This window comes from Corvus cornix, chromosome 4A (assembly GCF_000738735.6).
Source record: "Corvus cornix cornix isolate S_Up_H32 chromosome 4A, ASM73873v5, whole genome shotgun sequence".
NCBI classification, from domain to species: Eukaryota; Metazoa; Chordata; class Aves; order Passeriformes; family Corvidae; genus Corvus; species Corvus cornix.
The window spans coordinates 63,499-87,966 of record NC_047058.1 but is presented as its reverse complement, the minus strand read 5'-3'; the positions used below and the strand labels follow the sequence as shown (position 1 = coordinate 87,966).

Genomic DNA, 24,468 nt, shown 5'->3' with positions numbered 1-24,468 from the left:
ACAGACACAACTCTCAAAATACCTGTTATTACAAAAATGAAAAGGCAGAATAAAAGATTCTTTGCACATTGAACAAAACCAATACCCTCTTTCCCCTGAGGAGTCTCAGTCTCAAGCTGAAAGATCCTGAACTAGCAACCAGGGATTAATCTAATCTAAGAACAATTTAGGCAGAAGATACTACTTTAGAAGTTGCTTTATTTACTTTTAATTACAGAATTAAAGGTATTTATTTGTGGACATTTTTATTCATTTACTTGGGGAACAGCAAGAAGCAGAATTACCTACCATGATACTCTGGGATGAAAAACATTCCTGTGAACAACTTTTTAGGGTTTGTTTGTGTTTGGTTGGTTGGTTGGGTTTTTTTAAGAGGAATTTCTTAAAGGAATGGGAAAGTAACCAAAATTCCACAAACACCTCCCCAATCTCCATGCATGGAAATTTTCCCTCCCCAAAAACTTTACAAGCATGAAAAGTAAACAAGAGATCAGCATTAATCTTTCAGAATTTATCCATTTAGAACAGAAATGGAAAGAACCCACAGAGTGGTGAGGAGAGTACTGCAGCATTAACATGATTCTACACTCACCACGAATTTTTAAAAAATAAAAAAACCTAAGCAAAATTCAAAAGTTATTTAGCACTGATAGAATAACTAGACTTTACTTTCCACATCTATATTGCTGCAAATAATGAAAAGACTATTTTCTTTCCCTAGTCAATCCATAACTTACAAAGCTTTTTCCACTCCCCACCCCCCAGAAAACAAAGAAGAAACAAAACAAATCCTCACACAGCTTAATTCCTCCATTTATAGCTGCTGAAATCACTCTTTAATGCTGAGATTTCACAAAACACTTTTCCAAGCAAAGCCTCTGTACTAGTTTGAAAACAAACCAGTGGGAGGCACCAAGTCTGAATAACAATTTAATAGGGAAATAAAAGGAAAAAAACTAAAAGAAAACACTGGTTCAAACTGACAGAGTCAAGATACAACCTGACTCCCTGTTCGTCAGGGTGGTGGTAGCAGTCTGGTAGAATGGTGGCTGCAGTCCTCTGAAGCGGTGATCCTGTAGAAAAGGGTCTGCTCTTCCTCAGAAGGTCCAGTGGTGGCTGTGTAGCTCCTGTCCTCTGGAAAGCCAGTGGAAGGGTTGTCTCTGGTGTTCAGCATCTCAGATTATATCCATGATGGATGGTTGGTTCCTCCCTCTGGGTGGAGCATCTCACAATGGGGTAATGAGTCATGAGGCCAAGTGTTGATTAGGCTCGTTAACAGAAGATAGTCCGGAGGGAGTTACCTATGAGTCATTCGGCAGGGCATTGATGGGCCATTAACAGCAAGATAGTCTGGGGGGAGGAGGCAAGGAAACACTGCCCCACCTGATTTCAACAGCTCATGAGGATGGTGATAGAATACACCGCAACCCAGGACATTATCCACCCCTTATTCTATTACCATCTACTTCATCCCAAATCAATACCTTCCTTAAACTCTACACACACACAAATATATATACAATGAAACCCTACACACAGTTCTCACCTAAGATTAGGTCTCCTTGTGGTACACAATGGCTTTCCCCATCTTTCTGCATTACCCACCAAGTGTAACCAGGTCCTTGAGCAAAGACAATCCCACGGATGGGTTTGCCTTTGCCTGAGGTGGGATTAATCCAAACAGTCTTTCCTAAAATACCTCTCAGGTGTACCACAGGGACTCTTATCTCCATTCTCTGTGTGCAAGGGTTCAGATTCGGCAGGGCCAGCTCGATTGATGCACCCTCGGGTATTGACCATCCATGTGGCCTTTGCTAACTTCAGGTCCCAATTTTTTAAGGTCCTCCCCACCAAGTGCCTTTAGGGTGGTTTTAAGTAGTCCATTGCAGCGTTCAACTTTTCCAGCAGCCGGTGCATGATAAGGGATAGGATATATCCATTCAATACCGTGTTCTCTAGCCCAGGTGTTGATGAGGCTGTTCTTAAAATGAGTCCCGTTGTCTGACTCAATCCTGTCAGGGGTGCCATGTCTCCACAGGACTTGCTTTTCCAGGCCCAGGATGGTGTTCTAGGCTGTAGGATGAGGCACAGGGTAGGTCTCCAGCCATCCAGTGGTTGCTTCAACCATGGTCAACATGTAGCGCTTGCCTTGGCGGGTTTGGGGAACGGTAATGTAGTCAACTTGCCAGGCTTCCCCATACCTGTACTTTGACCATCGTCCACCGTACCACGGAGGCTTCACCTGCTTGGCCTGTTTGATTGCAGCACAGGTCTCACAACTGTGGATGACCTGTGAGATGCTGTCCATAGTAAGGTCCACCCCTCGGTCACGGGCACGGTATGTTGCATCTCTCCCCTGATGACCAGAGGCATCATGGGCCCAACAAGCTAGGAATAACTCTCCCTTGTGCTGCCAGTCCAGATCCACTTGAGATACTTTCACCTTGGCAGCTCAGTCCACCTGCTCGTTGTTGCGATGTTCTTCATTAGCCTGACTCCTGGGTACATGCGCATCCACATGTTGAACCTTCACGGTCAGCTTCTCTACTCGGGTGGCGATGTCCTGCCAAATCTCAGCAGCCCAGATGGGTTTCCGTCTGCGCTGCCAGTTGGCCTTTCTCCAGCGATCCAGCCATCCCCACAGAGCACTAGCTACCATCCACGAGTCGGTGTAGAGATAGAGCCTCGGCCACTTCTCTTGTTCAGCAATATCCAAAGCCAGCTGGACGGCTTTAAGCTCTGCTGACTTGATCCACCTTGTCCCTTGGTAGCTTGTGCAACTCGTCGTGTGGGACTCCATACTGCAGCTTTCCACTTCTGGTTAGCGCCTACAATTCGGCAGGAACCATCAGTGAAGAGGGCATAATGTCTTTCAGTCTCCGGTAGCTCATTATATGGTGGGGCTTCCTCAGCACGAGTCACTTGCTCTTCCTCTTCTTCAGAAGATAACCCAGAAGTGTCACCTTCCAGCCAGTTTGTTATAATTTCCAGAATCCCAGGGCGATTTGGGTTTCCAATACAGGCACGCTGTGTGATGAGAGCAATCCATTTGCTCCATGTAGTGTTGGTGGCGTGATGCGTGGATGGAACCTTTCCCTTGAACATCCAACCCAGCACCGGTAGTCGGGATGCGAGAAGCAACTGTGCTTCAGTGCCAATTACCTCTGAGGCAGCTTGAACTCCTTCATAGGCGGCCAAGATTTCCTTCTCTGTGGGAGTGTAGTTGGCTTCAGATCCTCTGTAGCTTCGGCTCCAGAATCCCAGTGGTCGACCCCAAGTCTCACCAGGCACCTTCTGCCAGAGGCTCCAGGACAGACCATTGCTCCCGGCTGCAGAGCAGAGCACGTTCTTCACCTCTAGTCCTGTCCTGACTGGGCCAAGGGCTACAGTGTGAGCGATTTCCTGCTTGATCTGGGCGAAGGCTTGCTGCTGTTCAGGGCCCCAGTGGAAATCATTCTTCTTTTGGGTAACCAGGTAAAGAGGGCTCACAAACTGGCTGTACTCGGGAATGTGCATTCTCCAGAAACCTATAGCGCCTAGGAAAGCTTGTGTTTCCTTCTTGTTGGTCGGTGGAGACATTGCTGTGATCTTATTGATGACCTCGGTGGGAATCTGACGTCGTCCATCTTGCCACTTTACTCCCAGGAACTGGATCTCTCGGGCAGGTCCCTTGACTTTGCTCCTTTTGATGGCAAAGCCGGCTTCCAGGAGAATCTGGATGATTTTCTCTCCTTTCTCAAATACTTCCTTTGCTGTGTTTCCCCACACGATGATGTCATCAATGTACTGCAGATGTTCTGGAGCCTCACCCTTTTCTAGTGCAGTCTGGATCAGTCCATGGCAAATGGTGGGACTGTGCTTCCACCCCTGGGGCAGTCGGTTCCAGGTGTACTGCACGCCCCTCCAGGTGAAAGCAAACTGGGGCCTGCATTCTGCTGCCAAAGGAATGGAGAAGAAGGCATTGGCAATGTCAATAGTGGAGTACCACTTCGCTGCTTTGGACTGCAGCTCGTACTGAAGTTCCAACATGTCCGGCACAGCGGCGCTCAATGGTGGCGTGACCTCATTCAGGCCACGGTAGTCCACCGTCAGCCTCCATTCTCCGCTGGACTTACGCACTGGCCATATAGGGCTGTTGAAAGGTGAACAGGCCTTGCTGACCACCCCTTGGCTCTCCAGTTTACGAATCATCTCATGGACGGGAACCACAGAGTCTCTTGTCGGTGCGGTATTGCTGATGGTGTACTGTTGCTGTGGCTATTGGCACCTGTTGTTCTTCAACTCTTAGCAGTCCCACGGCAGAGGGGTCATCTGAAAGGCCAGGCAGTGTACTCAGTTGTCTGGTATCTTCTGTCTCCACAGCAGCTATCCCAAAAGCCCAACGATGTCCTTTTGGGTCCTTGAAATATCCATTTCTGAGATAGTCTATGCCAAGAATGCACGGGGCCTCCGGGCCAGTCACGATGGGGTGTTTCTGCCACTCGTTCCCAGTTAAACTCACTTCAGCTTCCAGTACAGTCAATTGCTGGGATCCTCCTGTCACCCCAGAAATGGAAATTGGTTCTGCTCCCACATACCTTGATGGTATCAGAGTACATTGAGCGCCGGTGCCAACCAAAGCCGTGTATTTTTGTGGGTCAGATGTGCCAGGCCATCAGATCCACACAGTCCAAAAAATCCGATTATCCCTTTCCTCTACCTCGCTAGAGGCAGGGCCCCTCTACTCCTGGTCATGGTACACGTTGCTTCCCTCTAGTGAATATGTTCCTGAGGTCCCTTCAAGAGGATCAGTCATACTATTATTCCTATACCATCTGGAGTTCTGTGCACAACAGACCAGAGCAGCGTTGACTCTGGATGAGCTTCTTGTGGTAGTTGTCCCTCTTTTTAGTTCACGTACCCTGGCTGCTAAAGAGGAGGTGGGTTTTCCATGCCACTTATTCATGTCCTCTCCATGTTCCTGAAGGAAAAACCAGAGATTACCTCGTGGGGTGTATCCTCTCTCCCTGGTTGGGGGATGCCTGCTCCTAATGGCAGAGACTCTTGTTGGCTCTGGGGAGATGTGGTAAATCTCTTCCTTCAGTTCCTTTTCCAGTTTCTGATGGCCTTCTTTAATCAAGCTCCGGACTTGCTCAGCCAGCCTTCTTTCCACGGACGAGACATGGGTGCGAAACGGGGCTGTGACGGTGTCCTCATAAATCCTTAGTTTGTTCACCAAGACGCCCACCCTGTCCTCGCCTTCCCTCCATTGCAGCGTTGCCAGGTAACGGGAGTACATCCTCTGGTCCAAGGCGTGCGAACCTCAACCACATCCCTGATGTGCACTGGACACCATCTGGGCTCTTAGGAAATCTCTCGTCTTCTGAGAAAATGATCTCCAGCACAGCCAATTCCCTCAGGCACCGGATACCTTGTTCCATTGTGCTCCATTTTCCTTGGTGCACCTGGAGGTCTTCTTTACAAAGGTACCTGTCCCTTACACTTGTCAGCAGTCGCCGCCAGAGGCTGAGAGTTTCTTGGGTTCTCCCGATCCCCTGGTCAATGACCACATCCAGGGACAGAGATCCCAGCTGCCTGGCCTCACTTCCATCCAGAATGGTGTCATTGGCTGCAGCGTCCCAGATGCGGAGCAGCCAGGTCAGGATGGACTCATTTGTCTGGCAGGTGAATTCCCTTCGCAGGTCGCGCAGCTCACCCAGGGATAGCAACCGAGTGATGATCTCTGGCTCTGCCTCTTCTGCTGGGTGCGAAGGTCCTGCTGCATCCTTGTCAGTCACTATGTGGACTGATTTGCTTTTTGATTTCTTCTTCTGAACAGGAGCAACTGCAATCGGTTTAGGCTGTTCTGGTTCAGTGACAGTTTGTGTGGAGATGCTGACAGCGCCTTTGGTTTCTTTCTCCTCTGTGTCAGTCTGCATGGACATGGACGCTGTGGTCTTGCATCTGGGTTCTTTCTCCTCTGTGTCAGTCTGTGTAGAGATGGACACTGTTGCTTTGCGTTTGGTTCCTTTCTCCTCTGTGTCAGTCTGCGTAGACATGGACGCTGTTGCTTTGAGTTTGGTTTCTTTATTCTCTGTGACAGTCTGTGTAGACACGGTGTTTGTTGCTCTGCTCTTTTTCCCTCCCTCATCCTGAGGATGCTGTGCCATAGCTCTTATTCTAAGCATGGTGTACTTGGTGCAGGCTGTACAGAGAAGACAAAGCAGAACTGACAGCAAGTTTATGCCGTCTTTGACATCCAGAGGGAATTCAATATTTTCAAAAACTGCTGTGCCTGGCCTGAAAGGCTGGAAGAAACCACTCTCTACTCCTCCCACCAGGGGCTAGGTGCGATTGTTGAGGAGATCCCAGACACAGGAACCCAGACTCGGACAGCCAAACAAAATTGAGTATATATTCTGAATGGTATTCATCGCCTCGCAGGTTATTATTATGCTATAGACATAATAAACGAATAAAGCAATTCTCATACTATTCCCTGGTTTTAACAGGAGTAATACAACAGGCAGGTAGTTCCCCATGTGAGGAAAAATATAGAGAGCAAGATACAGTATCCATATAGACAAGCTCAGCACCATGGTGAATAGGTTTCTGTTAATACAAAATTGTAGTTCTGACTTTCTCTCAGAGCAAGCCCCACACTGGGTGCCAAAACATGTACTAGTCTGAAAACAAACCAGTGGGAGGCACCAAGTCCGAATAACAATTTAATAGGGAAATAAAAGGAAAAAAACTAAAAGAAAACACTGGTTCAAACTGACAGAGTCAAGATACAACCTGACTCCCTGTTCGTCAGGGTGGTGGTAGCAGTCTGGTAGAATGGTGGCTGCAGTCCTCTGAAGCGGTGATCCTGTAGAAAAGGGTCTGCTCTTCCTCAGAAGGTCCAGTGGTGGCTGTGTAGCTCCTGTCCTCTGGAAAGCCAGTGGAAGGGTTGTCTCTGGTGTTCAGCATCTCAGATTATATCCATGATGGATGGTTGGTTCCTCCCTCTGGGTGGAGCATCTCACAATGGGGTAATGAGTCATGAGGCCAAGTGTTGATTAGGCTCATTAACAGAAGATGGTCCAGAGGGAGTTACCTATGAGTCATTCGGCAGGGCATTGATGGGCCATTAACAGCAAGATAGTCTGGGGGGAGGAGGCAAGGAAACACTGCCCCACCTGATTTCAACAGCTCATGAGGATGGTAATAGAATACACTGCAACCCAGGACAGCCTCTTCCAAGTAAAAACACTTTCCAAGAGTTACTTTGACCTGTTTGTACTTCAAGGCAAACAACTGGGCTTTTACAGCACAAAGTTGAAAGGATAGATATTCAGGAGAATAGAATTTAGGACTTACCTCATCACAGAAAATAAAGGACTGTAAAAACTACTGATCACATCTGGATCTGCAGTACCATTTGTGCACTGCTCCAGGGGAACCTTACTAGTTGAATTCAAAGTTATCTTGAGACGAACCTGCTTGTTCTAATATAGTGTGATGCCAGAAAGTAAATCCTACTTCTCAGACCTTTATTACTTAATAACAAACAACACAAAAGTCCCACTGATTGAGCCCAATAAAGAGAAGCAAAAATGGGATATCAATGGCAATTTGTATGTTTACTTGCATATGAAGAACTCTAAGTGAACAGCAAAGCCATTATAACTGTCTTGCATTAGCCAAAATGAGAAGGTAGCATTTGGAGTATACTAAATATACCTGATATATTGGAAAAATAACTTGCCCACTTACTATAAAAATATAAAAAATTGAATACATTTGCAATTTAAACAGGAAAAAACATCTACAAAGAACATTACTAAATAAATTCTGCAAATACTTCTACGTATCACTGAAAGATAAAGCACAAGTGTGACACAGAGAACACTTACCAGAAATCTGTCTTTAAACTATAGAAAACCCCACTACACCTTAAGAAAGCAGAAATGCTGAGAGGGAGACCAAGCACCACAAAACAAAACCAACCAGAAAAACCTCCCAAACTGAAGCAAACATACCAAAACTAACAAAAAAACCAAACACAAGCAAATAACCCCTCCCGGACACTCAATATACTTCAAACTATCATTAAAACTTTAGCTTTTATCAAATAGTTTTAGGGATTTTTTAAAAGTCACCTAAAATACGTCTGCAGTGAAAAACACTTATGCATTATCTAAGGTGAAAAGTCTTACTCAACATTTTGGTCTTCTGTAGGTTTTCATTTTTGTTTGCTAAGTTATGCCTTAGATAACATTTTACACAGTGGTTACGTAACTCTGCTGATGTCAGTGTTACTTTGTCTCAGGCCTACTAAGCTGCATAACTGCCAACACATTTTACATGGTGCAGGGTTTCTTTCCACACCAGGAACAACTTTTGTTTCTGTAACTACAAAGGTATATTTTTCTTGCTCAGAAAGGCCACAAAATTATGCTAGGGATTGTGGAGGGAAGAGAGAAAACCAAGGTCCAAAAGCAATGGCAAAAACAATCCTTTATCAACGCTGTTCATTCTGTAGCCATTTTGTGCAAATCCCAGCCACAAAGAGCAAGCAGCAAAAGGAGAAAAATGAAGTGGAAAACTCTGTTCAAAGAAAAATAAAAACCTACTAAAAATGCCAAGTTGGCATGATAAATCTTCCTTAATTTTAGATGTTTTTCCTAGCAGCATTCTAGCAAATCTTTGTGAAATACTATACATTACCTTTAAATAAGATCCATAGTATTTTGTTACATAAGGACTATCGCACTGACTTAAAACAGTTATCTCTTGCTGTATATCTTCTATTTCATCTTCTGCTTCCTCAAGGTCTATGATTTTTATGGCAACCACTTGCTGTGTCCGATTATCAATTCCTTTGAAGACCTCACCAAAGGAGCCTTTCCCAATGCGTTCCAGTTTTGTGAATAGTTCTTCTGGGTCTGCTCTATGGTTCTAGAAAAAGAAAAAAAAAAAAAAGGAAGGGAAAAAAGACACAAGTTGCCTAAGTTACTTCCAAGTTATTAGCCTTACTTCCCAAGAGGCACATCAGCCACATTTACCACCACCAGAATGGCTGCATTAGATAAAGTTATTTCCCACACACTAACTTCTAATTCAGCTATTAGTTACAGAACATACATTATGCAATTCTGTCTAAGGTAAGTGAGCCTTACCAGGGAGGAAATCAGGTACAAACCTCATTTCACTTCCTCACATAACAACCCTTTAAAATGAAAGAATAGAGCTGTTCTTAACATTAATCCTGTCTGTGCAGTAATTCAGAAGACTGGGGAATGCAATTACTGGCACAGGACCACCATTATCACCCAGGCAGAAAAGGCTGGACTTCCCACCTGGCCAAGAGCCTGAGGCAGGCACAGCTCCCTGTCACGTAACCCAGTGAGGGGTGGTTGGGAGAGGATGGCAGATTCCAAGATCAGGTAAGACTAGGTGTCTTTGGGGCAGTTAAAAGTGCTGACAGAAAGATGAGCCAAAGGAACTGAAAGATGTTCATCAAAGAAATAAGAAGGCTGTCATGGAGTACTGAACCCACGGCACCGATCAGAACTGACTGCTACCACCATACGTGCACACAGAAGCAAAACGCTGCTGAGGACACCACTGGTTTGCAATCTCTGCTGAGTAACTACTCTTAAAATCACCAGACTGGTTATTATACAAGTATTTTAAATTTCTTAGCTTCACTCAAGTAGTCAGGAGGGCAACAAAGAAGGAGCAAATTCTCATTTTCCCTTCAAGATAAAGCATGCCATGTGGCTGCTTAGAGAACCTTGCATATCCAAACATCAGATCAGTGACTTTTGAAGGACGAGGATGACACGCTCCACAGTTTAAGAACACAGAACTTCAGACCAGAGTACAAAAGTTTACTGAGAAACATTCTGAAGAGGTCAGACAGACACACCAAAAGAACAGAACAGCCCATGTTTTGAAGAGCAACACAATTAAACACCTTACTGCTATCAGAACTGGGCAACTGACTGCACAAATCAGAGCTGAATAAAGAAACATCCCTGCCTGAAAAAAGCCCTCTAATTCAGTAAGAAGTTTTGAAAATACGGAAGAGATGCTTTGCTCTGCATCTTTCTCACATTCCAAAAGTCAGAACCAGCAAAAGAAGCGGCAGGTTTGAAAGAAGACATTTAACCTAAAGCACAGATTACCCTACATAACCAAATACTCAAGTATCAACATGAAACTCCAGAAAACAACTTTACATTGGTGTTCTTGAAAATTCATGAGAAAATCTTTACTGGGAAAAAGATATTTTAGTACTTTAAGCTAGTCCAAAATAGACAGTCCCATTTTCTTACACCTGGGCCCTTATTGTTGCTTCTTCCCTTTGACCAGAACCAAAATGTATTCAACAATAAGGTGAAAGAATCAGGAAACAGATTTAGCTAAGAATTAACTATATGATTTGCCAGGTTTATTTTCAGCTGAATCAGTTCACTGCTCACATATACCAAGCTGTTATTTCTGCTATCACAAGAGGAGGGAACATGAATTAGTACAGCAGATTCATACTGATCTGTGGAGGTAAGATTTCTAGATTTTGCAAACAGACAAGACACACTGCTGCTCCTGAGAAGCACATTACAAGAGGAATGAGGAATTTCCCCTTTGTCTACAAGGAGCTCATCGCTACTCTGCTCCATTAAAAACAAACAACTCCTAGAAATAGTTAAACAAAAAAAATGTATTTTCTTCTGTTGATAGAGACAGTGAAAGATCCAAAAGATGAACAAATACACAACCAAAGCAAATTTAAAAAAAAAAAAAAGGGGGGGGCCTATTTGGCCTGAAACCTGGGAGAACTAATATTGTTATATTGGGAAAGAAAATTACTGAAGGCTTGAGGTGCTCATAAAACTTTTAGCTAAAATGGTCCCAGAACACCAGTAAATCTTCAGACTGTCCAAAGACAGACACATTGCCATACACTACTGCACCAGCTCCTGCCATCATTTCATCGCTAAGACTAGAAACCATTAAAAAAAAAAAATCTGGATTTAAAATCTATTTTCATGAGTGCTCCAAAAATTTTTTGTAGGGACAGGTGTAGCAAAAGCAGCAGCGACTGCCACCCAGCCTTTCCCTGCTGCCAGGTAAGATGCCAAACTGTCGTCTAGCCAGGAATCGTTTCTCAACTGCATTAGTTACAATAAGGAATAATTAACTGATAGTTCTCCATTTACAATGAACAGAGACACACAGTTTCCAAGAAACAAGTTAAGAGAGATGACTGGCAAAACTTTTTATTGATGCTTAAATACTCATCTTTACAAAAACTAGCTTCAATTTAAGACACACTTGGAATCTGGGATTTCAGGAGTCATTCATACTAATAGCTGTTGTTGATTTTAGATTAAACCTGTTAAACACTTCCAGTCAGATAAAAGAAAAGCAATTTAATCACAGACCTACTCAGCTAATCCAGCCCTTTACAAATGTCTGATCACCTCAAAGGGCAACACCTGGATTTTGCATGGTTAAACAGAAAACTCCTCTGGGCTCCTCAGCAGAAAAGCACATCACTCCATCCTATACACCCACTCAACCACCATCAACAGAACAAACCAGGCCTACAAATTTTCTCCCCCGAGCTACTTCAGATGAATCAGAGCTTTAAAGGCTATTTCATCTTCCAACAACTCCTGATGCTTTTGTACCTTATGTGTGAGTGCTGGAGTACAGGGAGAGATCAGTCATGGATGGACTTCCCAATGCTGCAGAACTCCATGTACATCTCTGGGAGGAGGAGGTGGAACAGAGGGGCATCAGAGGAGAACAAACTGTGAGAGACTACTTGAGGAAACAGTCACATCTTTCTATTCTCAGAAAATCCACTCACAGCAAGCAAAGTCAGCTTTACAGCTTCTGCTACTCACCGAGGCTGACAAAGCACTGTAGGACACTCCAGGATAAAGACAAATATTTCTGACCAACTACAGCTAGTATTGAGATAATGTCCTATGGAATGACTTCAAACTTGTAAAACTACATAATTTAAAACATGGCCATAGTACAAAGACTGCATTTTGAAACATATTTGCTTTTACGTTTCTTAATTTCCTTGTCTTTCAGCCTATTGTTCTACAGGAATGTTTTTCTATAACTGATGAAAACAAAACAAAACTTTAAAAGACTGCTCTGTAAACAAATGTACAGAAAAGGATGAAGATGTATTTTATATAAACAGAAGCGTATATGTGTGTATACACACCCTCAATACATACCAGTAAATTTCTGCAACACAGCTGTCAGCTAAGCTTCTAATATGGTACAAATTGAGAATTTTAACACTATTAACACTCCTGAGCAAAACCACCCATTGTTATTCCTTGTTTTTTCACAGATCTTTCACTGAAATGGAAAAAAGCTTTAAAAGATGCCTGCATGAATAACTTTTTTAAAAATAAATACTGGTTTCCATGGGAAGTCATATCTGTTGGGCAGCAGATGGTAACAACACAATAGACAGTATATGGACTCCATCATCACCTCTCCAAAGATAACACCTTGTAAGTGCACAAATCAGGCAGAGAATGTCTTGCTCTTCCCCTCCCTAAGCCTGGTTCTATAGACAAAAGCAGCAACAAGTATGACAAGCACAGGCACATTCACATGCCAGCTCCGTTCTCACCATTGTGACTAAAAGCACCAGCATGAGTGTGACAAGACAAGCCCTCTGCACTGCTTCCAAGTATGCCACTTCACCAGCCCAGTACAACCGCACAGCCTGGAGCCTTCAGGAAAACTCTCTTATCCAACCTTGTGCCATCACTGTATCTGTTTATACACATATGTATGTGCACACAGAAAGTCACACAATCTGGCTCCAAAGAGAGGAAGTCATCCAGTCTGACCACCCGCCCAGAAGCCCCAAATAAAAAACACTATAGCATAATTTTTGCCAGCATACTTTTTTTTTTTAAAACGTAATTTTTGCCAGATGTTGCATCAAGTATTGTGCCAATCTGGCTTATATAAGCACTTTCCTTTGATTCCAATAAACATGTGTTTCTGAAGGAATGTCCTGGCTGTGTTCTGCTACAACACTGACTTGATGATTCACCTTTCTGCTTCTGACCCTGTCATGTACCTGTTCTTCAAATTCTGAATTCTTCCTTTAAAAGAAACTTAAAACATACTGAATATGTAACTTCCAAGATTATACAGACATCTAATAGACCAAATTAGAAGAAACAGTGTGTCAGGCTTTGTCTGAATCTGTTGGTGCGGGACAGCTCTTTGACAGAAACAGGTCTTCTGAAAATGCATATTAATGAATTTCATTCAAAGGTACTGAATACAATTGAATGAAAAAGCAAAACTTGAAAGAATCTTGGACAGACTGAACTAATGCCTTGATTCTAACAAAATCAATCACCTAACATCCTCTAGGATTCCTAAAGCAAGTATTTTAACAGTCTTGTGAGATTTCTTCTAAGTAGTCTGTCAACGTGAGAACATACATCCTCTTGTCTTAACAGTATTTCTAAAACCTGAGAAATGCTGTTACACTAACAGGACTTTCAAGCATCTCCCAGGCTTTATCTGGAACAGAAGTTCCCTTAGAATTGTAGCAGTGCTACAGAACAGCTCACCTACACTGGGAGACATTACCCAAATAAGCATTAAATAAAGATAAAATAATTAGTTTAAATGATTTTATAAAAGGTTGGTAAGAGAAGACCACAGAGTGTTTACTCATGTTTTTCGAGCACCCACTACTATGGCACCCTAACAGGTCCTGGTAGCTTTGGAAGCCATCAGATTTACCTGTGTTTAAAAGACTGTATTTTCAAGCAATTCCATTTGCAGGCATTTACATATTCTCAGATAATAAAGAACCTCTTAAATTTTTCTTCTGTTCAGACCCCCCAAAAATAAAATTAAGAGGGAGTAAGAAAGACAAACCTGATAGGCTACAGAAATTCTTAAGAGTAATGTCTTAATCGACAGATACATTCTTCTTATCTCTTTCCATAGAGTATCTGCATGTAGTTTCAGATATTATATATATATGCACACACATTATACATCATGCATGTTAAATCATATAACAATATTTATTTACATAAATTACATATATTTTCATATTTTACCTGCATAAGGAAAGTTACTCACAGAAACAGTGCCATAGGTGGTGGGGGTGTGTGTATACATAAAAATTTAAGTAGATTGAAGTTAATGAAGGCACAGGTGCAGATTCATTATTACTTACAAAGAATAAGAAAAAATGAACCTGCTGACATTCAAGACAAGGGTGGAACCTCTAGACATCTCTTTTTCTCCATCTTGAACACACACACTTCTGTTTTCAGCTACTTTGGCATGCAAATAAACTCTAATGCTGCCCTGCAGTCCTGTTCAAGACTCAGATACCAGGATTTGATTATATTTACTGGAACTGTATGATACATATGCAGAGAAAATTATTTTAACAACAAAATAATTTGATTTTATCAAACTTTTACATTATCTAGAAGCTTTTCTACTCAGTGGGTAGTAAAAACTAGATCTGGGTTTCACTGTCCTTAAAAGGGACCTGACTTCTGTTACACCCTTTATGAAACATCTCTCTTATCTGACAAGGCCAAGACTCACTGCCATTTTTAGTGATAACCTGGAAAACTTCATATAAAAGCAAAAATAGTAAGCAAAAACATAAGTGGCTTTGTTTTTATCAAGTTAGCCATAGGGTGAGCTGCTTGAAAATGTATATGACTATCAAAACTCTAAAATCAGCATTCAAATCCACCTATTGTCAGATTTTTAAGGAAAGAATTACCTTCATATTCAAACCATCTCTGACCTGTGGCAGATGCAAGCTGCTGAAAATGGAAACCACTGAACTCACTTCCTCTGTTCTTAGCTTTTTTTTCACACAACATAAAGCAGCTTAGGAAAAAGTGTAAATAAGCACAAAAAAAGACTAATACCATATGTCCCAAAGATTAGCTCTTTGCAATTAAAAAAATTTACACCAATTATTTATAAAGAGTACTCTGCACTGAGGAAAGGAAACTGAGAAATTTCTCATGACAGTGAGTTTCTCTATAACTGACATCCTACACTTCAAACGGAGTCACACTTGATTTCTATTCTGTGTATCAATACCTTTTAACTACCTAGCATATTTTTAAAAAGTCCTCAAACCACTGCATATAGTTGCATGATCTCCAGTCTGTTCACATGTCTGAGGAGCATAGCCTATTAAAAAATTCAGAGAAATTAAGGCAGGGGGAGGGACACAAAAATTACATGATTGAGTCTTTACTTCGATTTGAGAAAGATGTGAGTGGCTAGAATGTTTTCTAGCTAGAAGTATGGACATCCTGAAATGGAGAAAGAAATCAGTTCAAGAAATCAACAGGTTCTGTGATGTCCCAGTGTTCCAACTAACTCTGCTCTGCATTTGTTAACAGTTCAACAAACTGATCTTTCACAACAAGTTTCATCTTCTCTGTTGAACAGTACAGTATAAGTGACAGCTAAATGAGTAACTAACCCACCTCAATGAATGAACCTGAATTAGAAGTCAGAACATAAAGGACTACTGCAATTTCTCATTAAAGAACACTTGTAACCTCTCCATTTTAAGAACTGCTTTGAAAAACCCACTCTGCAGAGAGATCTCAAAGGCCACATCTAACAGGAATATGGAAAAATAACCATTTATGGGCTGCAGCCTACTTTTAGCAGTGTGCCTTTCCTTTCAGCACCAGCCTGCTTATCAGTACACAAACTTTTTTTTTTTTTATTTTTGCCACACCTATTTCAAGGAATAACCACGTCAGAACTCTGCCAGCAATAAACTATATCATTACAGCATTTCAACAATTTTCCTAATATTTAAATACAGCTAAGTGGCAACTCCTACATAAATTTGACAGGCCTTCTCACTCTAGAAGCCATTTTAGCATTTCTTCTGTGTAAAGTTAGGACTTGATACACAGATTTTCTGCCTGTAAATAAGATTAGAATCATACTATAAGCCAGCTAGAACAAAGATAAGGTTTTAAACAACAAAATCCAGGTTTTAAACTTGCCAGTTCATAAACTAAAAAGTAGTAAAAAGACCTCAAGTATAACACGTTAGTACTTTTGCTAAATCTCTCCAGTGAAGAAGTCATTACTTATTTTCAGTCTAAACAAAATTAAAGTGAGGCACAAACACGCTAGTTGAAAAAGGATGGCTCCAAACCACAGTGTGGGTGGGCTGAAGAGCAGGCCACAACTTTAGTTACCACAGGTAACTGAAGTCTTCAGGCATAGTGACTGCCTGCAATAAACCTTAAGTGGGACCCCACACTTAGAGGGTATCGCCATTCCTTTAATTTGGTGAGGGACCATTTGGAGAAAGGAAGGCAAACACACCAGTCTACTAGAATCCTAGGTTTCTGTCTTCTCCCCAAGGCTAGAGGACCACAAGCTTGAAAGCTGTACTCTCTTCTTGAACACTGGCCCTTGATCATATCAATGATACTGGACCTGAAGTTACAAAAAGCAGACAATGAAAAACCAGAAATACAGCCCCAAAATGAGCTACAAAGAAAGCAAGACATCTCTGCTGCCAGAACCAACCTGCCAGTTTCAGGAAACTCCTTTTTCAATTACTTTGCAGCTCATTCATAGCATGGCAAAGCATCTCATTACATAAAACGAAAGGGGAAGGAGGAGGGGAGGAAAAGAAACACCCTGTAAAAAAAAAAAAGGAATCAGATTCTTCTTGCCAGCTAGACTAGAATAAAGCTGTGCAGGAATGTAACAATGTTCTTGCTATGACCAGCTGCCAGATGACACTTTCCTAGGTGAGAGATCAACAGCAAGAACATTTTGGTCCCCTCATAATTCTCTATGTTTTTAACTGATCTCCATCAGTAGAAATTCAATCTTTTTTATTGTGTTTTACATTTAGGCATGCTACAACGCTCATGGTCACTTCAAGCTGTACAGTGTTTTTATTATTCTGCATTCAGCTCCCAACACAGAAGCTTCCATTGAAACACAACTTGACATCTTGCAAAGCATGCACACCCTCTGATCCTCCCCCAGTCAACATTATTCAGATACTCGGAACATGTAACAGTACTCCGCTGAGAGGAAAGCCTGCAAAAGATGGGGAGCAGAGGGAAACAGGAAAAAAAACCATTCTCCAGGACTGAACACATGGTTCTTGAATTCTGGTTCATGTAAACAGTGAAGCCACTCTGGGCTCTCAGACTTCCCCTTCCTAAGCTCAAGTGTGAAACCTGTAGATTTCTGCACATTTCTCATTCATTTTTCCTTCATCAATGCCCAGAGAATTCACGCAGAACCATGACAGACTTTGTCACAAAGCTTTTTCAGATATGCTGCCTCAATCAAGATCATTCAAATCCAGATATTAGCAACACAATTTCAAAAACTGCAGTTCTGTGCAACTCTTCAAAGTTTTCCTTATGAAGAACGAACTAAGTTGAAGCCATTCTCTTTCCCAAGCTACGGACCTAATCAATATAGCCCATCCCTGCAAAAACACATACACAAAGTATGAGGAAGAATGAGACCAGCAAGCTACTGCTACCTTGTCAGCACCTGTATTAATAGTTTCTCTGATTCAGTTCTTTTTGACAAATTTATTTGACTACCAATTCTCTGGCAGAGGAGATTTCAGTATCACCAGGTGGGCACCCTTCCCAGGAGATTTAAGCTTCTCCTTCAGAGCTAAGGAGTGTGCTCAGTGATCCTCATCTAATCAGCAGAACAGACATGTTCCAGAAGAACTGCAAGAAGGTTTAAATTTAAAGAACAAATGACAGTTCTTTAGAGTGAATACCAGTGAGGCAGTATTAGGAAGGAATTTGATTTCCAATTATTGTAAGAAAGAAATAGCAGGATTTGGAACAGTGACTCCTGACATGATAGATACCTCACCAACTCTTTATTTCTTCAAAGACAACATACACGCAGACACTACAGCATGACAAAAAATATTTGTCACAGAAGCATTTCAAAACCAACTTTGTACTGTTCATCTCCAACCTCATCTTCCCAAAACCCATTCCTGAACCCTTTTGTCAGTTATTAAATTCAGTCCCTTAAGAATAAATGAAAGATGAAATGTCCCTAAGAATAAATGAAATTTCATGACTTCTAAATCTGAAGACAGTCACTTAAAGAGCAAACAAGTGGTACTTTTACTACTGGTTTTAAAATTCATCCTTTCACTTTTAGAGGTGACTGAAAACTGAGGCTACTACTCTTGCCTATCTTCACTAATACATTTCACAGGTCTCATAGGACAAATGCTGTTGCAGAGGCACACTCATATATACTCTTCCTGGGGTGCCACCAAGTTTCTGTATATAAAGAAACATTCCTCCTCTCAAAACAAGCACCTAAATAAAAAATTGCAATATATTCCTGAGCTATTGCTTGCTATACATTCTCCTTTTGGAGAAAAAGGAGAAAAGCAAGACACAACTTTCATCAGGACCTGTACAGCTGAGACACTGGAGTTCAAAAACAGCCAGTGCAAATATTTTAAGTGTTAAAATCAGAATAAAATAACAATTCTATAATTTTAGAAGTCAGAACTCTCTTTTCAGATGTCATGTTTTTATCTTTGGGGGAATATTATTCTCTGCTCAACATTGACAGTGTATGATGGTACAAAACAGCACACAGATTAAGGTGCGTTGGTTTACGTGCTCTCTCCAGTTTCAGCTGATTTGCCTCTGAATTCCAAGTCAAAGCACATAATGTGTCTATAGAATTGTAAAATATGCACAAAAAATACTACTATAGCACTGGACTTTTGCTTTTAACCCTGGTAAAAGCATCTGCTGAATTCCAGATGATTATACCTGCACAGCTCCCATGTTCCAAATACTTTTCAGAGCTCTGTCTACTCCTTTGACAGCAGTAAGACAGTACAAGGATGACTGAGCCCTACTTTTCCTGTCACCAGAGTAACTTACCACAAGGCATAAGACGGAAGAACCACGTTCAGCTAATAAAGCCTGAGCTGATTCAGCAAGCTACTACTAGATACAATATAGCTTGTAGGTCCTACACAACCAGGAAAGGAACAACTGCAGTGTTGAATTCCACAAATACTTTAAAGCAGATCTGCCTCAAGCAGCAATAAGGCATGCTCTCCTTAAGGCTTAAAATATTGTCTTCCTGCAGTCTACCTGCACTGTGGCTCAAAGTACCAATCAAGGAACTGAAACTGGAAAAAACATCACAGTCCACATCAACTTAATCAAAAGAAACCAGTTTTCTAGGCACTGAGGGAAGTCTCCCAGTGTCCCGTGAGTGCTAGACTTTCCAGTTTCCCTTCAGTAAGACATGTTGCTAAATAATAAAAGTTTAAAGCCTTTTCAAATTCACTGCAGAAGCATCTGGATACAGCTCAGGTCCTAGCAGAGGAATAAATTAAAAGAACTTTGAATGGATCTTTCTTCAAAGGTTTAAGTTCCTCTAACACGCACCTACTAAACATTTAAGTATTTTACAGTAACAGACTGGTTGCTTTTAACAGAAGCCATATTTTTTTAACTTCAATGCATAAGGTTTACTAGAAATCTGACACACTTCCCGACTAGCTTTAGGTACCACACACTTCTAGATGTGCACTAAGTTAAGAGAAAATGTGGGGTTTTTACTAGGGCTATGAAAAAGACCATTTACAAAATTAAACGGTACCTATCCTTTAATCTTTCTCCACCCATCCAACTAGGCAGTAACTGATCTGCCCCTGAGCAGCCTGCAGGGAGGGACTCTCCAGCTTCCACGCTCAGGCCATTCAGTGAGCAGCACCCTACAGCCACTCTTAACCAGCAGCACAGAGAGCAAAGCTCACCTTGACATCCAAGTTTTCATTTCATCAAGCAATCCTTCAGTTGTGAATCAAGAGTACACTGGCTGATACGTCACGTGCTCCTGGCTGCTCCACTTTTAGAGGAAGTTAGGCTCTTTATTGCAAGATAGTGAATGCTAATAAAAACAGATGGAGAGCAGGTCTAAACAACCTTTCTGGCTGTGCTCAAAACTACTGTCATACAGGATCAGGAGATACAAACAAAGCCATGAGAAAAGAAAGTGTTTAGATGAGTAGGATAGCAGAGATAACGGGACATAAACCCCCAAACCAGGTTCCAAAGACACACATACTAACAAAAAATGCAAATGAGAAGAAACAACACTTCCATCAGTTAATAAATTAATATTTCACAGACTTAAGGGTTTGCATGACAAATTAGAATAGGAAAAGGGCAAGTTTATACATTTAAACTCTACCAGCTACAAAAGGCATTTATTAGTTGAGTGATGCTCCATCAAGTTTACAGACTAGTTTACAAAATTTAAATGCTGACATATTGAAAAGTAGCCACCCTATCCAACTTAGGAAGGTTAATTGTTACTCACTTGCAGGTGAACAGTTTCCAACCTCTTTTATCTGTAAAGAGTTTTGGAGCATTGTGTGAGATGCTGCCAAGAACATAAGTTCATCAGAAACACATCAATCTGAAATGACGGACATACTTGAAATGTTCCGATCACTTGAAACAAACAACGGTCTGAACTATGTACTCTGCCTGCTGGGCAATATAAAAGCACTTGTGTAGGACTAATAATACGGGGTCCAACACCACCTTCACTCCAGCTGTTTTCAGCACCTGGGCTGGCAAAGACACAGACAGCAACATCTCAGAAGCTGTATCCAGAAATGTTCCGTAGGAGTTCAGCTGGATTCCTTGAAGATAGTGCTGGTGAACAGGTTTCTCCCTGTGAGATCCCCAAAGCATTCCAGACAAAGAGCAAGTTTTATTTCTATCCCAAGGAACAAAGTTACTGCGACATTACTGAATAAAACCTCAAACCTGACAATCAAGCTCACTGCAAACTATGCTTCCTATAACCAGGACACCTTAACTGTGCTCACCATCCTTTCCATTTTCTATCTCATCTTGGATTCTGTGTAAAATGCCATAACTTGGGGTATCATGTTCATCTTCAGACCACTCATTTTATACATACACTGAGCACTTTGATTTCAGTAGCTGGGTAAGTTAACACTGTACAACTGGATCAAGTGAAGCCTTTCCAAAGGAGCAAGGAAAATGCATGTGTTTAAGAAGTTATTTGCAGAGGCAAGAATTGTTAGGTATAAAATTTCATTTTGTTAGGGACACAAGACAGGTTAAACAGAATGTAACCACTACATAAACAAATGGCTCTGTAACTGCTCATAAGGGCAACTGATAATACTACCTCTGGGTCTGCCACTGCTGCCAGGGGAATAAAGTCAGGCTCCAAGTCCACCAAAATAACTCTGTGTGACTTTCTGTAATTTTCCATATTTGAGGTTTTTTTAAAGGGGACCTGACTCTTCATTAAGCCATGTTTTTGGAGTATGCAAATTACATAACATGTTTATTTCTGGATTTTTCTTGATACTTTTTGTATAATGAAATGTAAGGGAAAGCATAAGGTGACAATAAAGCTGAAAACTTCAAACTTGTGACATTCTCTGACAAATTCCATTTCCAACTGTTATATTCAATAAAACCTTCCCTCAACAGATTACAAAACGAGGTTTCACATTACAGGCACTTTCCCACAGTCATAATTTTAACATAACTATTAGATCTTCCATCACAGAAGAACCTGTTCCTTCTTAATCAACCACCACACATTTACTTTAACACTGAGCAGAAGCAGGGATGCTTTTACCATCACTTAGATGATCCCAACTGAACAGTCCAGATAGGTTAAAAAAACCCAAAGGAAGGAACTCTTCTGCCTCAGACTGCCACACTGTTGTTGCATCAGTTTTAGGGTTTTTTTAAAATTAAAACACTCTGTATTATGACTCTTCTAGAAGAAGGATGAGCAGATTAATATCACACCAAATTCTATTTCTTTGTATTCTAAAGGTTTCAGGACTTGTCTAATCATCTTCATTTAAAAAAAAGTCACAAAGGAAAAAAAATTGTGGTTTAATTCTATGCATCTGTACCTATCTAATAGTTTTTAAAAATGTTTTTAACATACTGATATATGTTAAGGGCTGTGGGTTACACTAATAACAATACTAGTGGGGATAAGAACACTATCAAGATAAAGTTTATTGGTATAACAATGGAAAAACAGAACCTTAAATAATTTCAAGGCCCTTTTGTGACAGCAGTTATGGAAAACAGGACAGCAATACATTAAGCAGATATAAAAATAGGAAATTGTCAAACTAGAATGTTGAAACAGAAGTTTCCCAAATACAAACACACTAGAAAGCCCAGAGGATGTAAATAAAGAGGCTCAAGCTAAAGCCTTTAAATCTTTTATCACAAAAATTCTTTAGGATGTTCTAATACAACCATTACTCTGACACAATGGAACAAGTAGGCTGAGAAGATGTGGCTTGTGTCCTCTTATAGAAACAGAAAGTCAGTCAGTGAGAGACCATAATTTAACAGATTTCAGAAAACCTAAAAATTATTAGAAATGAGAAAGTTAAACTAAACCATAGCACTGTAACTGGCCTAAATTAATATACAAATACCATTTATACATCAATTCTACACTTTCTAGAAGTCATAAAGTTACCTGACCATGAGATATGTTAGCTTTCTGTTCTGAAGCCTCCTGAACTCTCTACTGTATCTCTCACATACATGGAGATGTATAATAAATATTTCTGTGTTATCTGAAGTGAAAAAACCTCCCATGTTATACAGGTATGACTATCCCAGAAGTTAAGAGAATGCTCGAAACACTGAAGGGGCTGCCAGTATCTGACAAGCAAAAATGAACAGTGAAATGAGATGGGTTCTAAGCTCCTTTATGTTGATAAAGATCTCTGGCCAAACTTGTATCAGATTGTCCAGTGGAGTAGAATGAAGAGTCAGAGGTATTCCATCTTTCCTATGGAAGCCATTAACACATCAACTTGTTTGTTTTCTAAGCAGGTAAGACAAATGACAAAAATGACACCAGGCCTCATTCCCAGGCGAGGAGAGCTGCAGGTTGCTGACAGACGATGTTCCCCAGCGCTCTGTCCCCACCAGACCTGGCAGATGAATCCCAAGGTTCTCCGGGAAGCTGCACTACAAGCCCAACGGCAGGTTGGTGGGGAAGTCCTGCAGCAGGTCGGCCTGCCAGCGTGCCTGGTATGTCATTTACAGCGCACCCACACACCCTGCGATTAACTTCACTTCGCCTTTAATCAGTTTTAGAGGCTCTTACGTGCTCCTGGATGCGGCGCGGCCATCCCTGAACAAAGGGGCCAGGGAGGGAGGAGAATCTCTTCTCCCCCGCCGGGGTACAGGTACGCGGCCCCCGAAGCCTCCCGTTACCTCGGAGCAGCCCCTGCTTCCCTCCTTGCCTCCCTCGGCGAGGCGAGCGGTCCGGCCTCCCTCCAGGCCGAACGCGACCTCCTCGCGGTACCGCTCGGCTTCGCCCACCCGTAGCCCCCCGTGCCCCGGCGGCGGCTCCGCCCGGTGCGGGCCGCAAGCGCCGCTTCCGGAGCCGGGCCTAGGGCCGGGCCCGTCGCCTCCATTTTGGGCCCGGCGCGAAGCTCACCTGCATGCCGGGCACTTGCACCGCCACGGGCGAGTGGGCCATGGCGGGCTGCGGCGGCCGGGCGGGCGCCGCCCGCTGCTCCCCGATCTCGGCCTCTTTCTCTTGGGCGGCGGCGGCGGCGGGGCCTGGAAGGACAAAGCGGTGGGAAGGCGGCGGCTTCAGCGCGGGCCGCGCTCCCTCCTTCCCTCCCCGCCCTGCCCGCCGGCCCCCGCCCGCCGCCGGCTCCTCACCTCGCGGCCGCGGGGCTGCGCTGCGCGAAGGGCGGGCGGGGGTCGCTAGCGCCACTGTCCCCTGCCCGCCGGGCTCCCCGCAGCGGCCCTACCCATGCCCCGCTCCCCGGTCCCGACGCGGGGGCGGTTGCTCGGGGACCCCGGGGTGGCGGCTCTCGGCGCGGCCGGGGCTAGCTCAGAGCGCCATATCGGGCTCCGGCTGCAGGCGGCTGCTGCTGTGCAGCAACTGCTTCCTTCTCGGCTCCGGCCTCGCGGGGCGGAGCCGCCCCACGGCCACGGCGTCACAGTGCCCGCCTCCTCGGGCGGGCCAGGCCTGGGCACGGCGGAGGGAGGGATAACGGAGACCGCTCAGCGTCAGCACACCCTGGGCTCGGGGTTGTGGGGGCCCGCGCTGTCACAGAATCACCAACAAATAGGTTGGAAAAGACTTGTGAGGTCATCGAGTTCAACCTATGGCCCAACACCACCTTGTGGACCCGACCATGGCACTGAATGCTACGTTCAACCTTTCCTTTACGGGACGGTGACTCTACCACCTCCCTGGGCAGCCTGTTCCAATGTCTAATCACCCCTTCTGTGAAGAAATTATTTCTAATGTCCAACCTAAATCCCCCCTGGCACAGCTAAGATTCTGTCCCCTTGTCCTGTCGCTGGTTCCCCGAGGGAA

The 24,468-nt window shown here is 42.8% G+C and overlaps 1 protein-coding gene across 2 annotated transcripts in view; it reads right to left on the bottom strand.

The window, feature by feature from the left end:
- STK26 (serine/threonine kinase 26) overlaps nt 1–24,149 on the bottom strand; it is a 37,216-nt gene extending 13,067 nt beyond the window's left edge. Inside the window, exons 1-3 of one of the 2 annotated variants that reach the window (XM_039572268.1) lie at nt 23,894–24,149; nt 23,572–23,696; nt 8,692–8,922 (exon numbers count right to left, since the gene is read on the bottom strand). In XM_039572268.1, coding sequence (XP_039428202.1) covers nt 8,692–8,922; nt 23,572–23,696; nt 23,894–23,897 — 360 coding nt within the window. In that variant the 5' untranslated portion in view covers nt 23,898–24,149. Of the gene's footprint in view, nt 1–8,691; nt 8,923–23,571; nt 23,697–23,801 lie in introns of both variants that reach the window. The other variant, XM_039572267.1, reaches the window with a different exon arrangement.
- Between the last annotated feature and the right edge of the window lie 319 nt (nt 24,150–24,468).